This window comes from Struthio camelus, chromosome 21 (assembly GCF_040807025.1).
Source record: "Struthio camelus isolate bStrCam1 chromosome 21, bStrCam1.hap1, whole genome shotgun sequence".
NCBI classification, from domain to species: Eukaryota; Metazoa; Chordata; class Aves; order Struthioniformes; family Struthionidae; genus Struthio; species Struthio camelus.
Window position 1 is genome coordinate 5843592 of NC_090962.1, and position 18989 is coordinate 5862580.

General features: G+C 39.5%; 1 protein-coding gene across 4 annotated transcripts in view; it reads left to right on the forward strand.

Moving 5' to 3' along the window:
* UBE4B (ubiquitination factor E4B) overlaps window positions 1-18989 on the forward strand; it is a 43557-nt gene that overhangs the window by 445 nt on the left and 24123 nt on the right. The window contains exons 2-8 of one of the 4 annotated variants that reach the window (XM_068915594.1): window positions 219-495; window positions 6254-6440; window positions 12408-12543; window positions 13083-13170; window positions 16509-16653; window positions 17513-17741; window positions 18194-18367. In XM_068915594.1, the coding sequence (XP_068771695.1) occupies window positions 6407-6440; window positions 12408-12543; window positions 13083-13170; window positions 16509-16653; window positions 17513-17741; window positions 18194-18367 (806 nt within the window). In that variant the 5' untranslated portion in view covers window positions 219-495; window positions 6254-6406. Of the gene's footprint in view, window positions 1-218; window positions 496-4968; window positions 6093-6253; window positions 6441-12407; window positions 12544-13082; window positions 13171-16508; window positions 16654-17512; window positions 17742-18193; window positions 18368-18989 lie in introns of those variants that run through there. The other 3 variants (XM_068915595.1, XM_068915591.1, XM_068915592.1) reach the window with 3 other exon arrangements.

Here is an 18989-nt window from a genome sequence, read left to right on the forward strand (position 1 = left end):
CTCCCCCTGAAACAGAGGGGAGCGGGTCTGGTGGCTTCCCGAGCCTCACTTTCATCTACTTTTTTTTGTTTAAATCTCTTATTCTTTCATTTCAAAATCTTAGGTGGCCTGTAGTTAACAGGCACCTGGCACAGGGTGACGCAGGCCCTTTACTTCCCTCGCAAGGGTGTTTTTCTGCTTTTCTCAGGCTGAGACCTTGTGCTTTGCTTCTCTATTAGAGAACAGTCAGATGACTTCTACAGCGGTACCGGTCGGCATATCGGGAGCTTCCTGCTGTAACATCCAGTTCATGTGCCACTTCAGATCTTCCTTCATCTCTGTCAAGCGCGTTTTCAAGCGCGCTCTGTTGCGTGTAATGTATGATTTTTGGACCAGCTGCAGCATAGGCTCATTGCTGCAGTTTACGCTCCAGGGATGCCTGAAAGAAATTCCTTTTATTCTGTACCGTATCTTATGGCTGGGTCGTAGAGCAGGGCGGCTGCTGTTGTCACTCAGGTTTGTATTCCAAAATGTTTTTGATTACATTGCACACCGTGATTTAGCAATCCTGCTCTGTTGCAGCCTGAACCAAGAGGAAGAACTTCATGATGTTTACTTTATGGGGGTCTTCATGTATCTTGGAAGCACTGAGAAAAGGAGTAAAACTCCCATGTCGAGGGCAATGGGGGGCAGACACTGGTGTTGTAATTCCTGTTGTGAAAAAGCATCTTTAATAGGCATATTTAATGAATACTGTGCTCGTTTGTAATTATTTTGATCATTCCTTTAAACTGCATCCGGTGATGAGGTGTTTTATGATAAACCTCAGAATTATTTGACCTATGTAGGCTTGTTTGTGTCACTGCTCATGTAAATTACTGACATCATCCAAAACGCTGCATCATGGAACTGAGGTTGCAGAAAACGTGCTCTCCAGTAGGGACTCATCTACCTTTTCTGGCAAAACATTTGTTGTGACTGACTTGAAGTTTTCCCATGTCTTTCTGCTACAGTTTAGCTAGGACCAAAGGACTGGTCCTTTAGGTGATTGCTTGAGACAAGTATAGTCTTATATAATTTTAAGAGGGTTACGCTGTCATTTTTTATTGCTAATGGACCCCCTAACTGAAAAGGATAGAAAAAAGGCCAAGTTTATTTTAATGCCTCTCCGCACCTCCACCTTACTGTTACTTGGGGCAGTGGACCCGGGATCAAAGTTAACTGTACAGGAAGATAGCGTTCTAAAATAAATTGTTCTGTCTGATGTTATATGTGAATTCTACCTGGAATTTTTTTTTTTTTTTAATTTGGTAGGGACTGAAAGGAAAATACCACTCAACTAAAGTTGAATGTAATTGCAAGGCTCTTGTAGGTTGGATTATCTTCTTATATTGAAGCATGATTAGATAAAATATACATATGTGAATAATTGTCTGCAAATGGCTGTATTTTAGAATTTAGTAACTTAACTTGTAACTTAAAAAGAGGAGAGACAAAAATATAACTGATACTGATGTTGGAGCCATAGAATATACTTTAACTTCCCGAAACTATTTTTTCCGTTACTCTCAGCACCGTTCATCCTTCTCTCACTGAAATTTTCTCAGCGTTTACTTTGTAAAAGCAGCAGAAGTTGTCATTCGCTATAGCCCATAGTAAAAATCTTTAGGAGAAAATTCCTATTTTGTGTGTCTAAATTTTAGCACAAGTGATACAGTAAAACCTTGATAATTCTTCCTTTGCTATGTGTTCTAAGATCTTGCATTTATGCAATGTATAAGTTTTGTCATGCAAACAATCATCGTGTTAAGAAATAGTGAGAGAAAAGAGGACAGTTTTGTCTGTAGTTGAGCAATACCAGAAAGATGTGAAAGTAAGATTTATTTTCTATACCATAATGTTAAAGAACATGCCAAGAACATTAAATATTTCATTTGGAAAATCTCCTTATTTATATTGGAACCATACTTCTTTTTTCTGAATTTGCCGCTATATGATATAAAGCTGTGGCCGACAACAATATCAATTGATTCTGGTTTAGTTCGTTGCTTACAGACTCTCACTTTTGTTGATTTAAGGCTTCACGTTTGAATATTTCTGGGCCTAGTCATACACTTTTTAAACTCAAAGGCCTTCCGTGATTGTGCTTTTGGGGTAGGGACTGACATCTGCTCAGTCAAGTATGCGTATGTGCTGTTGCTCTCTGAGGTGCTGCTAAAGAGCTGCTGCAGAAGCTGGGACAGTAGTACCCTGAGAAGAATGTGAGACCCTGTGAAATCCTCCCTTTTTAATATATGTGGAAAAGGTAAAGACAATCAGAAGCAGAAACAACAGAAGAATGAGAGGTGAATCAGAACCAGGTCAGAAAACTGAGTTGTGGGTACAGGATGAGAATAGGGACTCCATTGGGGGTGGGGGGGGGGGGAGGAACAACCCACCACCAAGGATGGCATAAAATGTAGAACAATAAGAGTAGACTTAGCATTTTTTTGAACGCTTACATACTCTTTTTGAGTAGTTTGCAGCTGAATATAGACTGTGACCGGTGTGATCATAAAACGAAGCATTTCTTAAACTAATTTGACATGTGGTGATGGATACAAGAAAAGTAAAGCCAGCCATTCAAATGACCCTTTGTTATCCAGATTTGAAACTCTTCTCTGATGATGGAAGAATAAAAGTTGTTCCTTAGAATCTCACTGAGCAATTGCCACCAAAACAGGGTGTAAATACCGAAATACTTTTTTAAACTGAAGTTTAATTTTTTAACTTGTTTTTAACCGAAAGTTTGTGAGTCTCGGAGATTAGTCTGCTGCGTAACTAAAATTATCAGCTGACTGTCTTGAACACAATTGCTGCTTTTACATTGAGTGTTGTAGAGTGTCCAGCTTGACGGCTTTTAAGAAGTCTTGTAAGATCAAAACTGTATGCCTGAAGGTTACTTTTCTAGGCACAGTTCAGATGTCTCCAGTGAAAACTGTACTTAAAAACAGCATTGCCTTTTCTATTCAACCATTGGATTTTTTTTTGCCTAACCATTCAAACTATATATTATGGAGTTGTGCATTGTAGGGAGGATAAGCGTTGTTTGTCCAAGACCCTGTGTAATTGGTACCAAATAACCTGTCGTTATTATGTAAGAGACATAACAGCTTGTGTATGTCATTATTGCAACTAGGCATTGCTGAAATCCGGGGTTGGGTATTATCGAGGTACCCTCAAAGTTCTTAAGAAAATATTTAAAAAAAACAAGCTGCTTGTTTGTTCATGGTAATGTGGATAGTAGTTCAGTCTGAAGTGAAAGCAGGTCACTTTGACTTTGAACTCCCACAGTTCTTACCTATGTATCGTTTGCTATGTGAAGGCAGCAGGCCGGGACCTCGTGTTGTGCAAACAAGCTCCTTCTCCTGAGTCCCCGCGTTGTACCCCAAGTGTAAAGACTATATTACCTCCCTCTCCTTGATGCTATTTAGTCTTCAGACACTAGTGAATGAACTCGAGAGAAGGTGTGTTCTGGTTTTACTATCTAGCTTCAGTCTTCTGTTTCAGCCTACTCCTTTGCTTTTCTAGCGTAGTATCTTTCTGTTTCTCCCTCTTTTGTGTCTCTTAATTAGAAACGTCTTGATCTTTAGATCACATTTCAGATTTCCATGATACTTTCAGGTAAACCTAGAGGAATATGACAATCGGTATCCAAGAACCAAATCTGGTCCTTTAACGAGGGCTAAATGTACGCTCGGGTATGGAAGCTGCCTCTTTCAGTGCAAGAATTCTCACAGTTTGTTTATATTTTATGTTAATTTGTTCAGCAGTATAAAGGCGAAGTGTAATTTGTCTATCATCCTTCAAGGTTTAGGGAGAAACCTTGTATTGGTTTTAATTGCAGTATCCCATCTAAAAGCAGTGTGCTCTGTGTCTGGGCAAGTTAATTTGCTGGATACCTTTTTCAGAAACTTCTTCAGGAGACGTTACAGTCTGAGTGTTGCTCCCTAGAAAGATAGATGGCTGACGAACTCAGAGAGCGGCAAATACAACCCAGAAAGTTTAACTTAGTGTCCTCTTGTTTCAACAGCAATGATTACAGCTGGTTTTGATACAAGTTCTGCATTGATGTAGTCTAGCACTTTGGGAGGAGGAGTGTTAAGTGGCACAAAAGACCTTGATTATCTGCTTGAAACTGGGAGATGATGAAGAGAGTCTTTATGCAAATCATAGACTGTGAGGGATATGACCTTGTTTTGAGTAATCAAGGTTTCACTGTATTTGAGAATACACTGATAAATGTGTTGATTAACGTTAAAATTTGAGTTTATATGCCAATGTCTTTCTCCTTGCATAGTTCCCACTCTGAAGTTAGGAAGGAAATACCTAGCAAGAATAAGCATGAGTACTTGTGCAAAAGTTTCACATCACACTTATTTTCTTGATAAATAGTTATTACTCATCCTTCCTTCAGCCACTTCTGCATATTTGGGACAGATGTGTGTGCGTTTGTCTCTTCCTCCGCGTTCCTGCCTGCCACTTCTGTATCTGAAAAACATGGTTATGGATTAATTAAATGGTAAAGAAGCAGCTTTTAAAACCTTAATTCAGCCCCCAAGTAGATTAGAAATTGAGCTAGGTTGTTTTGCTGATTCTGATTTTTGGCGCAGCTTGTGAGCTAAAGGCTTCATTTTGATTGAGCAATAGGGAAAACAGATATGGGACTGTGTGGCTGAAGTTTTCTCAGGTATGCCTATGAGGATTGAGATAGTTTTACAGTTTTTCAGATAAAGAGCTGTGGAGAAAAATTACCTTAATTTTTACAGAGAAGCTAATAACGGTTTCTGGTTATGGCAGAACTAAACAATGTATTTATGCAATAATAAGCTCCCCTCTTTTGCTTTACAAGGAAGAGGAGGAATTAAGATGCTCTATTCATAGTTCATAGCCTCCTCTTTTTTTTTTTTGGGCCCAAGAACAAAAAAAGGATATATTTCCTTGCCGTCTTCCATGTTCATGTTTTGACACCAGTCATTGAAGAGATGTTATTCCAGACACGTTTTTCCCACAGTTGTTGAAGTCTGATTTTTATTTGATCTGTTGGTCGTCTTCCTCTTGGGGAAGGTTTCACAGGCCCTTAAACGACTACCGTATTGTGGCATAGGCATTGAATTGACACACGTCTTCTGTTTGCTCTTTCACTTGCTTGGCACTTCTTCAGGATTACGAGCAGAAGTGAGAAATGATACGTTACATTCATGCTTTCGTATCATAATACAAATACGAAGTAACATGACTGACTTATTTTTGCAGGGAGCGAACACCCTCAAATGTGATACGCTTCTTTTGTGATGGGTCTATTCCTAGCTGAAGGTGTGAGTTGTAGAACGGGATCCTCTGAGGCAGCCTGTGATAGCAGATAACTTCTCATCTCTGCTTTTCATCTGTTCTTCAAGTTTCATGGTTATAAATGATGACTTTTATAGGTTTTATTTTGCCTATCCATTTCTTTCTCATCTATGGTATTAGTGTAATGCTGTCACAGACTTAAGTTTAATAAATCGGTTCATAATAGTCTTCTGAAGTCAGATTTTGAAGGCAGGTGCTTCTCTTTCTTGTTGCTGGTGACATGTGAAAACTGATCTTTAAATATGCTGCTTGGTGCGGTGTCTTCAGGTGCTGAGAGGATGTTATTTAGTGTCTTTGTTTACTTCTCAAAACGCTCCTGCCCAGCAGATAACTTGAGAGGTTTTAGTGTTGCGGGTCTGTTTCGGATGGAATTGGAGGATAGGCTTTTTAAATAACATTTAGCTGGATCTTCTCTAGCACAGATGCTTTTATTAATATTATGTGGTGTGAAATTTAGTCAAAAGTCGTGTTCGTATTGTCCCTTTATCAGGTTAACGCAGTTTGTTTCATCGAATGCCAAAATAAATGGAGTGTTACAGGTTTTGGAACTGCCGAACAGTAAATGTTAAACTTGTCTTACACAACCGTTTGAGGGACAAACACAGAGTTCTCCAGCGGAAATGATCTTCCAAGGCAGCAAACGCATGCTTCAGATACAAACATCAGAGATGTTTTAACATTGTCACACAGAGCCACGGGAATGGCCTTAAGGATCAGCTCCAGTAAGCAGGTTATCATGAAAAGCTTCTGTGTTTGTGGTTTCCCTGGCGTGGATATGCATGTCATCTAGAAGAACCAAAGGGGGAAATGATGGGCTCTGTGTGTGCATGTACGCGCACCTACAAATACGTGTATTTGCTGTCGCTTTATTTCCCTGGCACAGATTCGTCGAAGGCGCCTTGCTCGGTTGGCAGGTGGGCCATCTTCCCAGCCTACTACACCGCTTACGTCACCCCAGCGAGAGACCCCACCTGGACCACCTGTAGTAGCACCTGCCCCGGGGCCATCCCACAGCCTAGGCCTAAATGTCCATAGCATGACCCCAGCTACCTCTCCAATTGGTGCATCAGGTAGGTTGGCATTAGAGTGGCAAAAAATATTTGTGTGTGTGTGTATACTGCAGGTTGTTATGGGACTCCTTTTGTTTAGGCAAGAATACTGTTGCTTCTGTTATTTCTGTTGTTACTGAAAGTGATCTGTGAAATAAACATTTTAAAATGGTGAATGAAGGTATTTTAGTTTTCACTTTGCAATCTGTAAATGGTTAGACAGGATTGTTTTCTGGGTATCTGTAAATGAAGGATGATACTTAAAATATAGATTACCGAAGATTGATTGAAGTCTGCAGTGCAGTTTTGTATTTTAGAATATTCTGAAAAGAAAACTAGTCTATCAGGGAGGTAGGGGAAAAAAACAGTCTTGCAACACAGGTTTTTATTGATTGGTTCCTAGGTACATTTTAACAATCAGTCCCAAGTTCATTTTTGATCGTTAATTATGATGACTTGGTGCGATTAGAAGTAGTGTGAACTGTGACTGTGCATCGTCCACATAAGAATATAGAGCTTACTTTCTTGTTTATGTTACTCCACAATGTTTTTGGAAAGTAAAAGTATTGCTAATTCCGATGTTTACTGGAATGAATACAAGTAGGAGATTTATGAATGGTAGCTACTTCAGAAGATATGGGTAATGTCTAATTCTCTAAAATCAGACAAATGCAGAAAGCGTGGAAAGTCGAGAGGGTTGCTGTGTTGAAAGGCAAAGAGATAATAGTTTTATATATAATACTACTTTTGAGCTTGAAGTTGATTCTAAACTTGTATATCTTGGAAATCAAAACAGGTTGGCATGTTTCTCCAGTATTGTGGTCTTTATCTGCAGTCATAAATAATACTGCATGCTTTGGGTTAGTAAATTAACTGAGGTTTGCAAAACCAATTTCATAGTGGCTATGTTAAGATTGTTTTAAACAAGTTGTCAGTATGATTTCTAGTAATTCGATATCGATAACAGTTTTCTAGTGCTGCTTGATAAGCACACATGATTATATTTCTGATCTATTTACCTACTTGCTTTCTGAAATTTTCTTCCTCTTTAGCCAATGCGTGAATTTACAAGCTTCCAGAAGACTAGATATCTCCTAATTTTATTATTTCCAGTGCTGTTCTAAAGTATCTAGCATTGACTGCTTCCTGTTTATCTTGTTGCCCTGCACCCAGGACTGGCCAAAGAAAAATTATTAAAAGCGTTTCTTGAGAAAAGCTCATTGTAGTTGGAATATAGCACTGCGTATTGTCCTCATGATTATAGACAGCAACCCAGAAGCAAAGGTGACTTTTTTTTTTAAAAAGAGCGGTGCAGAGTTCAGTAACTGCATTCGCTCAGCCTGTGGTTATATGACTCTTTTAATCCATCTTAGGTCTGGCTCTGGCTGAAAGAGGTGGTACTCGCTGCCTCTCCTTCTGCTGTCGGTAGCAGCTGTGTGATGAGGTAGATCATGGATTTAATCCAGGTGAAAACTAACTCAGGAAAAATAAATGGTTAGTTTTCAGAATAGGAGGTCCTGATCCATTTTACTGCACAACTGTATAAACACTGATGCCAGCACAAGAGGAGCAGAAACATGTACGTGAAGGTAGAGATGTTCATGTAGTGGCATCTGGGTTTATTGTTGTTTAAAGTGCTAAGTCCTTAAAGACGTCTATTTTATGAGTTCATCCATCCACGCTAGACAACACCTAATTAAACAGACTGGATCATTTGATGATCAGAAACAGAAAGTACTTGGGAACAGTGTAGTGTTTTCTTCTTACAGTGCCAGTCATTGCAGCGGTTTAATAATGTGCATTTTTGCACACGAGAATAAGGGATATGCTTAAATTGGGGAGTAGGTCAGGAAAAAATGTTTGCAACTGATTATCTGCTGTGTTTATTTAGCATTGTGAAGACTTGGCTGACGCTGTGCAGTTTGCAGGAATTCCTTTGCATAGGTAGACTAAAATGACTGACGAGGATTTTAATGCATTTGGGCATGCAGAGAGCAGCTCCAGCAGAATAATGTCCTTGCAAGCGTCCCTTTTCGTAAGAAGTTACGTGTCATAGGGAGATCAGACTTAGGCATTCATTTCACGGAAAACATGATAATTATTTTGTCTGCATTTTGAAAATATGTTGGAGACCCTAAAAATAATATATCAGTGACAGTCACACATACGGAGTATGTAGTCCTTGTAATGTTAGCATGCCTGTGTATGATGCTGTGCATCCATTTGATTTAGTCTGTTTTTTTTAAAGGCAGACAGCAATTTCAAGTGTCGGGTATTTTATTGTATGCCTGATCTAGCAAAGTGCAGGTGCAAGTAAATTCTGGAAAATCTGTTGTGAAAAGGTGGTAGGCAGGACAGTTGGTTTGAACAGACCTGTTAATGAGTGCTGCAATATAACCATTGGCATGCTTCTTCCTGGTGGTTGGAGTATGAGCGTGGTTTTTTTTTTTTTGCGCTTCTTTAGCCTGATAAGCCATGTTTGCTCTAGAACCATTATCTGCTGAATTTTTCTTAGCAAGTTTTTTCTTTGGGGAGTGGGAGGAGGAGGAAAGATTGTGCCTTTGCTTGACTTGAGTTAGACTGCCCTTTTATAATTAGTTGATGTACTGAAAGAAAACAAGACTAACTGGCGTATTGGAATAGCTTGCTGAAGTTAGCCTTCCCTTGCCACCGACAGCTTATTTCTGCTAGGTTTTATCTCTAGGGCAACTGCATCATTGAAGTTACCCTTTTGAAAGTTGCTTTTGTATAGATTTAATCTTACTGACCTAATTGACTCTGTTCAATTCAGAGGCTATATCTGATATTTCCGTATCCCTGGGTTTATGTGGAGAGACTGTGCTAGTCTTTCAGGCCTGTGCCTCCTGCAATGACTTCCAGAGTCAAAGTTGTAACATGCATCCCTAAAATCCCTGGGCTGGAGGAAGCAGTTACCCATTTAGAAGTTAAGTGGGGTGTCTTTTCCTGACAACGTCCCTGATTCCTAAGTGAAATCTTTTGCAGATGTTTAATATTGACAAATAGGGTGGTTAAGTGAGATCTAACTTTCCGTGGAGGATCTCAGTTCCTATCTCTGTTCCTCTTTTTACAGTGAAAGCTCAGTGGGCTTGAGAATGTTGTTTAGGGCTGTAGCTGAGCATTATCGTTCGGTCATAAACGTGTTAACCAAGGCAGAGAAGATCCTGGATGTAACCAAGTAAAATGTAAACTTAGCATGTATTTTGTGGTAGGTGTAAGTTACATATGTACTGTGTTTTGTCTTAGTGTACCTTAGAGTGCTTTTGCATGTCTTCAGTTATAGAACATAGGTGTTTGGATAACCTGCTTGTTAAATTCCTTTCCAAATACCAATGCAAATTAATTTCACCTCGTGTCTTTTCTGCTTTTTATATGAAGATCTGAGCCTTTTCCAGATACTGACTAATCTTCAAAGTAATATAAGGAGTTAAATAAAAATGGCTTTTATACATAAGGAAGTAAAGCAAGAATCCCTAAGCGGAGGAGACTGGATGAGAACTTGGAAGTCTTGTCTCTCTCCTTTCCTCTGGCCACCGCACTGCATGGCGTGTGTGGCTCAGTGACGGCTGTCCAACACACTGGAAATGTCACGTCAGTGACTGTAAGATCATTCTTCACCTAAGCTAGATACAGACTTCTGAAGCAACCCATGCTAGTGTGAATGCTGTTTTTGAAGGTTATAAGATATAACATTGATGCATGAGATCTTTCATATATGTGGATTAAAGAAAAGAGCCAAAAAGAGTTAGTCTTATACCTGTGCAGCTCCTGTAAAGTGACATCTGTTACTCAGGATTAAACTATCGCACTTAAACTTCAGTGTTCACATGCTTTAAAAATAGTAAAAATGTAGTGTTGTGTTTTGGTGGAATGAAGTACCTTTTCCCACTTCCTATGCTGAATATCTAGTTATTCTTCAGCGAACTGTCTTCTAAATGGTTTTTTTTCCCCTTCTGCACCTTCTTCTATAAAAATGAGTTGTTATTTCAAGACTTAAATGCTTTGAGAAGGATGTGCTAAAACAAACAGCTTGTGTCAGCGTAATCCTGGTCTGTTCTATTTTGCTGCCCCTCCTGTTAACTTCAGATTATGTTACTGCCATAAACACAGGGCAAGCTTGAGTTTCTCAGTAGTAACGCTGAAACAGTGCTAGTGCTGGAATTTAAAAATAAGTTGTCAGTCTAGTTTTGCACTTTTTACCTGTAACCTAATACTGTTTGGGGAATGTCTTGTAAATAACAGGCGGAAGAACCCGGAGGAGTGAAATTCACTGCTGCTTTCATTTTAAACAGACAGAATAGTACTGCCTTTTTCTGTAAAATCTCCTTCGAAGAGACTCTTTACTGACGTGCAGGTATCTGACCTTGACGCTACAGTTGCAGCTTGCAATTAATGCAATTTTATTATTAATCATGACTTGAACCAGTGTTACTGGGCACAAATTTTAACAGCAGAGTCCCCTTGAGAGGTCTCCTTACAGATGCTGGTAGAACTCATTCAGCTTTGATTGTTATTGAATGCCAGGCTTTTTCTACATTATCTGGAATTATGCATATAACTTTCCTCCTGCCATGCCGGTATCTAATGCTTCTCTGAATAAGTATTCATGCTCAGTGAATCCATCTGTTCATATCCTGAAGCTCATCAGCTACCATCCAAAGCAGTGTTTTATATTGCTCTTTCTATTTGCTGGTTGTGCACTTTGTAGTGTGTATTGGTAGGACTTTGTGGATCTTTATGCTGTTTTTGTGCAGAAGTGCAAAGAAAAATGCTAATTATTCCTCAGATGTTATGGAAGGATTTGTTTGATGGGGAAAAATGTGAGAACTTGGATTCGTTTAGCCTTATATCCTCACCTGGGTTAACTCTCACACAATGTGAAGTCATGTTCTGGTTGCACTGACTTTAGAGGGTCCTTGGCAAGCTTTTAGGGTAGCATCAATTGGCTACTGAGTTGAGCCTTTTTATCTGCCTATAAGAGGAAAAGAAGCTGCTGCTTTTTGCTTTTGATCATGGCTTTGGGGTGCCACCTGGGCAACCTGAAGAGAGCCATTAACAGCCTCTCTCAGGTCTGAGATATGGGAGGGGGGGAATTGCATTCTGTTAATACAGTCGTAAAGATAAAAATGAATTTCTGTATTATCTGTTCCTGTTGCAGACTGTTGGGGGAAGGGTACATATTATTTCTTTATAGAGAGACAGTTGAAGCTACCTGTTTGTAACGTTCTTAAGCTTTTTTGAAATTTGAACTTGGTGATTTTGCTCTTCTGTGATATCAAGTGACTCACCTCTTAAACAAGAGTTTGCTTTTTAACTTTATTTTTAACTCTATGTACAATGATTTTTTAAATTGACTTCTGTTTCAAAATCCCACTGTGAATTGACTTGCTTTTCCAGTGGTCACCTTGAGCTTTTCAGTGGATTTTGCTTTTTAGCATATGAATTTGATGCACGTTTCTTGCCTGATGAGGTTGGAAAAAGGAGGAAGCATGTGAGCAAAAGGGCATAGTGTCCCTTTCTCTTCCCTCCGGCTTTCTTCTGAGTACTGTTACAAATACATGCTAATGTATATATTTTGCTATAGTGAAGTCTTACTAAAGCCTGATATCATTCACCTACTTAGACCATATGTAGACTTTAAAAACCGAAGAGCTTTCCAGTGCTTTTTATTATAGGAGTGAGTCTCTGAGCACTATATGGCTACAAACTCAGTTTTGTTCCTCTGTGTTATAATACAGGTAAGCATTGCTATAGTGCTACTGTAGATTGGCAAGGGGAGGTAGAGAATGTGATTCTGTGGTTAAATATGAATATTATTAACATTTATTTCCTAATACATTACTGAGAATGCTTAAGAGATGGGTTGAAAAATAGTCTCCAGAATGGTACTTCCTCTCCTTTTCCATCCCAATAACTGTGTAATGCCTTCCCATCTCTGTAGTAGTAATCTTGGTGGTGCCTTTTCTTTAGGAGTAGCCCACCGAAGCCAGAGCAGCGAAGGAGTGAGTTCACTCAGCAGTTCTCCATCTAACAGCCTTGAAACACAATCTCAGTCTCTCTCTCGATCTCAGAGCATGGATATTGATAGTGTCTCCTGTGAGAAAAGGTAAAACACGCAGCTTGTATAAGCCAGCAAATATTGCACCATGCAATGATAAAAACTACTTACACATAGAGGAAAACTCTGTTATTTTTCACTGCCAACCACGTTACTACGATAGGTTTAAATGTTTAAAAATGGCACGCTGTTTAGACCATTATAATGCTTTTCTAATCTGATTTTAATGGGAATTCCTATCTTAAAACGATAAAAGATGAAACATCGTAGACATTAAGGGATGAGCATGTCTGGTAGGGTTGATTCAGCTGCTCTATTTAAAAAGAAAAGATTGTGGGATGTCATAGCTGTGTGTTTCATATTGCCTGCTGAAGAAACTTAGTATTGTGGTTTTTGAAATCAAAATAAATGTAGTATGTGAAGCATTTAACGACTAGTGACTTTTAATTGCCATTTGTGGATATAGCTTTTCCAGTTGCATTGGTTCTTTCTCTGCTGCTTTCACCTAAGGTGACGTTCCTGCAGTCAGCACCTTGCAGAGGAGCTTTCTGGAAGTTTATGGGCTCTTTTCTTATTTCCGCTTACAGTATGTCCCAGGTAGATGTGGATTCGGGAATTGAAAATATGGAAGTCGATGAGAATGATCGCAGAGAGAAAAGGAGTCTGACGGATAAGGTTAGTCCATTCTGTGCCGGCTGTTTTCTTCCAGGCCGTATATGTAGGCTCTCTATTGTAATCCTGAGCTCTTGGGTTTCGTGGGGGAAAAACTGTTCAGGTTATGCAGTTTAGTGTTAAAGATGCTGCTGCTTTTTGTTGTTGTTGTCAGCGTGACGTACGCTTCTGTTCTGTAAAAGGTTGGTTTTGATTTGTGAGGACTTTGCCTCAGACTCAGTAAACTTTGCCTTTGCTTATGTTGCTGTGTTTTCCTTCACTGACGCAGCCTTGTGCAGCTGCCAGCTTTGCCGTCTGTAATTTTTCTGGGTTTTGCCTTGTTCTCTCCAATCTCAAAATAGACGATGTTTTTCGGAGAAACTTCATCAGAACTGTGTGTGGGTAACTGTCCCGATGATGGAATTGAAATGGGAGCAAAGGATTTAGGATGGAAGAGTGATGCAGAATTGTAGCTTGCAGTGGGTTATCTGGTAGATCACGCATCTCCACGTTTTGAATAGGTGCTTTTGGGAGGATGGAACCAGTTTTCAAATGTCATCTATGAACAATTTCATGACTAAATTTCCTCATTAAAATTTTTGGGAGGGAGGGAAAAAAAACTCTTGAGTATCAAAGCTGCATTTGAATTGTCACAGAAGTAGGTTTATGTATGATACTTTTAAATTCTGAAGAAAGTGTTTTCATTTCATTTCATTTTCAAAGTGACCTTTTCACGTCCAAATCTGACTTGTTTTGTTTTTAATATGGATTAGGCCTGCAGAAATACTTCTGAAGAGGAATAATGTATAACCATTTTGAAGATTACATTCCAGCTTATCTGTGTCGCATCTTGAGATCTATTAACAAACTGTTATTTCAAATGTTCGTTATGCTGAAGTAAATGCTTTATAGTAAGATAGTGTTCTTAATGATATTCTAAGAAAATAAATAAGAGTATTTAGCTATCAAAGTTTAGACAGGAGCTAAAACCTGTTAAAGTAGAAAGAAGAAGAAAGCAGGTCCAAAGCTCTGATTCACTTTTAAGATCTTCTGTCATTTGATTGTTAAGGCCCATGCAAAATAAAGCAATAAAGTGGGACAACAGTATAGCTGAGAGAGGTTTCTACAGTTCTTGCAGCGCTCATTAAACGCCTTTGTTTATTCCTGCGCTGTCAGTAATAAGCTCACTTGGTAAAAGCCTGGCTTAAAGCCATAGAGCAGTAACCCTGCTGCAGAATCCTTTCCAATCAATTCCTAGCTGCAAACCAGGCAGCCCGACAGCTTGCATTGTGCTACTGTGAGATAAATAGCTTGGAATCAAGGACAGTCTTGAATGGGGGGCCCAGTGGAGAGTAAAATAAAGCTTTGCAAAGTTGGCTCAATTCCTCTAACTTTGTGATGTCTCCAAATGGGTAAGTGGAAAGGAGACAGTGTAGTCCTCGTTTAAAAGCAAGAATTTTTCTTGCCTGGTTATCTGGATTGAAATTGTGTTAGTAATGAAGCCTTTTCTGCAGAAATAGGAGAAGTAAAAGTATATGAAGTAACTGTAGAATACTAGTGGAGTGATTAAGTCAAACAAAAATGTATTCATGTGCCAAAATCTCCATTTTATTAAGTAGTTTGAGAAGAAAGCTTTTGAAAAGGGTACAGTGCTGGTAGTTGCTGGAAATGTGTGATGAATCTCGGCTTACCCAGTGGGCCCTATGTGATGTCAGATCTAAAGAAAAAGGGAGGTTTTTTTAAATGGTATCTCTGTTTTTTTCAGCAAAAGCAAAGTTTGTTTTTTCATCTTGTTCTTTCCCCTTCAACCACTCCTAAAGGAAAGGAGTAATACTATTTCAAGAAGTGTAATATAGCAGTACAAAGTGAACTTGTATCGAGTATCAGATACACTTGTGGTCTAGGAAAGATCTCTAACTCTATGCAGGAGAATAGTCTCCAAGCTGAAAACTTTCCATCTTTGAAATTCCGTGCAGGTGAATTGTCTGGTGTGTGTGCCGCTTTTGCGGCAGTGGTCAGGAGCGTAGAGGATGCTGAGTTACGTTGCTGACTTGTCATCGTCTAGTCCCTTTATTTAGGGTAGTAGGGTGCAAGTGTGGAAATTAACATATGGAAAAATGAGACTGATTTAGGTGAACCTCAGCGATTCTCATGCTGATTCCAGTTACAGTTAAGCAGGCTCATTGGAAGAAAAATTGCCCTAAATCTGTCCTGTACGCTTATTTTCTAATTATCTGCTACTGGCTCCTGTCAGAGTACGAAGCTACAGGTGACTTTTGGTCTGATCTGTGTAGCGTCGTAGGACGTATGTGATTATTATTGCTGAGGTCAGTAATGTAGTTGCGACTATTAAATACAGAGAGAATACAAATACAAAAGAAAATTGAAACTGGTGGAGTTGAAATGGGTAAGTGACCAGCTACCAGTCAACCCAATCGAAGTATCTGGGCCTAAACTATCTCGTAGATTTTTGGAGTGAAGAAATTTATTTTTTGCCTTGTACTTTCCAACGATAGTTATTGAAGGCTGAAACTGACGTAGCAAGAAATTTTGAAGTGCGTTCAGTGCAACTCTTCTTTATGCTGGCATGCTGTGATTCTGTGAATAAGAAGTAATGAGTTCACGTATGCTTTGAAAGTGTTTTTAAATGCAAGCTCTCCTCACATTGCAGGAGAACTATTTGAAATTTATTTCTCTGTATCTTGCCCAGGTGCATCCTCAAAGCTGCCTTAGGATTGCAAGAGCCCTCCCGTTTAACCCTTGCTAGCCAATATTTATGGTAGCATTGGTTTTACAGAAACGATGTTTACTTAGTTTGAACACAATTTATGTGATTTTATTTTTTTGGAAGGAAAGGGAATGAGGCAAATTCATAAGTCTTTTGTCCTGTCCTGACTTCATCCAAGTGAAAGATGCCATTCCTTGGACAAAGATTTGAAGGGAAGAAAGTCTGGGGATCCCTGTAAGCTCACCCCTTCTTGTGCTTTCATTTTTAGAATCAACTGTTGAAATACTATATGGGTGCGTAGTAAAAATTTAAATCCTCATTTAAGTCTCTGTTAAGGGAATCAGCACAAATATCTTGGTTAAATTTCCTTCTTATACTGTGCTCTAATGTATTTTGGGGAGTTGCTCACTAGTGGGTTAGTGTATTTCTGCTGCATCTGTTCTTGCATCTCTTTGGATTTTTTTCTCCTTTTCCCAAATACATGTTGACAACTATATTTGTATTCCTTCATAAGTACACAAAATCAAGAGTTAGCCTAAAGCTATTTCAAGACCTGAATCTGGTAAAATTGTGACTTGACTAATCATGATTGCATGATTAATGCAAATAAGTTGTTTTCCACCCCCTAACCAAGGAGCCTCTGTCTGGGTCTGAAGTATCTGAGGAGCAAGCTTTACAGCTGGTCTGTAAGATCTTCAGAGTTTCTTGGAAGGACCGAGATAGAGATGTCATCTTCCTGACTTCGCTCTCTGCCCAATTTAAGCAGAACCCAAAGGAAGGTAGGAATCTGAGCTGCTATCGTTGTTTGTTAGGGATTGCTTCGGTTGAGTAAAACTGGCGTGTTCCTTACCCTTGTCTTCAGCTTTTTGTTTTGTTGCTATGATGCCAGAGCCGCTTACTTGCTGGCTTTGATTTCAGCATTGGGAGGAAAGTGCATCTGCTATGAACAGATGTAGCAGGAGATGGAATACCTGGAAGGGAGCACAGAAAGATTGGTTATAGCTCCTGTTGTAGTTAACTGCTGTAGTCTTGTTGATTGGTTCAATTATCGGACTAGTGTGCTGAAAATGCCATGCTGCTGGATTTTGTTCAGAAACTTTTTACTGACTTTACGTAGTCTGTCTTGCATTGTGACAGATATTTAGCAGTTCATTTTATAAGCTAAGAGTTTCTGATTATTTTCTATAACAAGATTCACTCTATATTTTGTCAGCTGTGAGATAAGACCAGATTGAGAATTGCTCATTTATATGTGGGCATATAAGGGCAGGGAGTTTGGGTGGTTTTTTTTGTTCATCTTCCTTAGGATATGAGTTGCCCAACTCAACAGTAGAGAGGGAAAATACCAGAGGGAAAGACAAGACAACTTTAATGATCAATAGTAACAGCATTAAGTCATTTATGATCTCTTGTACTTTCCATAAAAGTTATCTTTTTGTGTTGGTGTAATTTCAGAACCTAGATAATGTAGACAAACTGACAGTGAAGTTTCAGTAGATTGCTCTTGCCAGAAGCAGCACTTAATTTTCAGAGGTAGATGATGACTGTCTTCTGTAGGTGAACTCTCTTAGTAGCTAAATCCATAGGTGAAGATGATATGAGATATGAGGATGCTAACTCTCTTCTTTTACTTTTCAGTGTTTTCAGATTTTAAGGACTTGATCGGACAGATTTTGATGGAAGTTCTGATGATGTCCACCCAGTCAAGAGATGAAAACCCGTTTGCCAGCCTGACAGCTACATCGCAACCAATTGCGGCAGCTGCTCGGTCCCCCGATAGAAGCCTGATTTTGAACGCTGGCTCCAACCCAGGAACCAGCCCTATGTTCTGTAATGTGGGCTCCTTTGGTTCCAGTTCATTATCCAGGTGACTTCTGATTATACTTGAATATCGATTTCACTTGAATATTGAGTGGTAAAGTAAGAGGGAAGTATAGAAATGTCCCAAGGACAATAAATAAAATAGACTTTACAAATTTATCCCTCTTTCTCATGTGACTGTTCCCCCCGTTGTCACCATATTGACGCGAGTAGAGGCATATTTCATAGGTTAAGGCCGTGTAGCTGGTTCCTTCAGAGGAGTGTCCTTAACTTGTATCCGTTAAGGGTCTGACTGTTAACTTAAAAATATGTAAGTAGTGAGATAGTTTTATTCAGCGTTAGTAAATAGCATTAATGTATGTGAGCTGCAGAACTGTTGCTGAAGAGTCATCAAAAGGGGAAGGGCTTCTGTTGCTCGTTTACTTTTTTTGCCCTTTTTCTGCATATGCTAAATTGTTGCTTTATTTTTTTTTTCTTTTTCCCCTGTAACTGGTTTAGTCTCTATGGGACTAGTCCAGCTCCTACTATGAATTTCACAAGCTATGTACCAATGACTGGTTCATCTCTTACCCCACCAGCCAGTTCAGTTGCCACCACATCAGTGCCTTCCATTTCTGTCAGCTCTCACCTCACAGCAACAAGCCCTTCTGGGATCCAGCCCTCTTCTCCGAGGTACCGGCCGTACACTGTTGCCCATTCTGGAGGCTTTTCAGCTTCTTCCATCCCGCGTTCTTTGAATATTTCCATCCCATCTAGTTCACCAAGTCCTCCAGTCGTGGCTACTAGCCCTCCGGGCGTGCCAGTCATCACGTCCAGGCAGAGGCCCTCAGCAATGGGTCCACCTTTGTTTACTGCTTCACCCAGTACCTTGCGCAGGCGTTCTTCTTTACTGAACAGGATTCCGTCTAGGTATTTCACAAGAGCGAAAGAGTGTGTTTAATGTGTGCAGTGAGGGTGTGGCGTAATCGTGCAGTTTGGAGGAGCTTATGTTTGCGCTGAGCTTACCCTACTTACCCTGAGTTGATTTCTGTGTTTTGGTTTGTGCTAATATATTGACTTGCTAACAAGTCCTCTCTGCCAAAATGTTTTTACAGCTGCCTCTGCCAGTATTTGAGGTGTAATGTAATTACCTTGAAGGCAGCAATATCTTCTCTATTTTTCTTCCTCCCTTTACGTCCATTCCAGGTAAACTATTAGCTTTCGGTTCAGGTGCTACTGCTGGATAGTATATCAAACAGGCCTCCTGCTTTGCAGTCAGTTTTCTCAGTAAGGCTTCAGTTGATTTGTTGGAAGC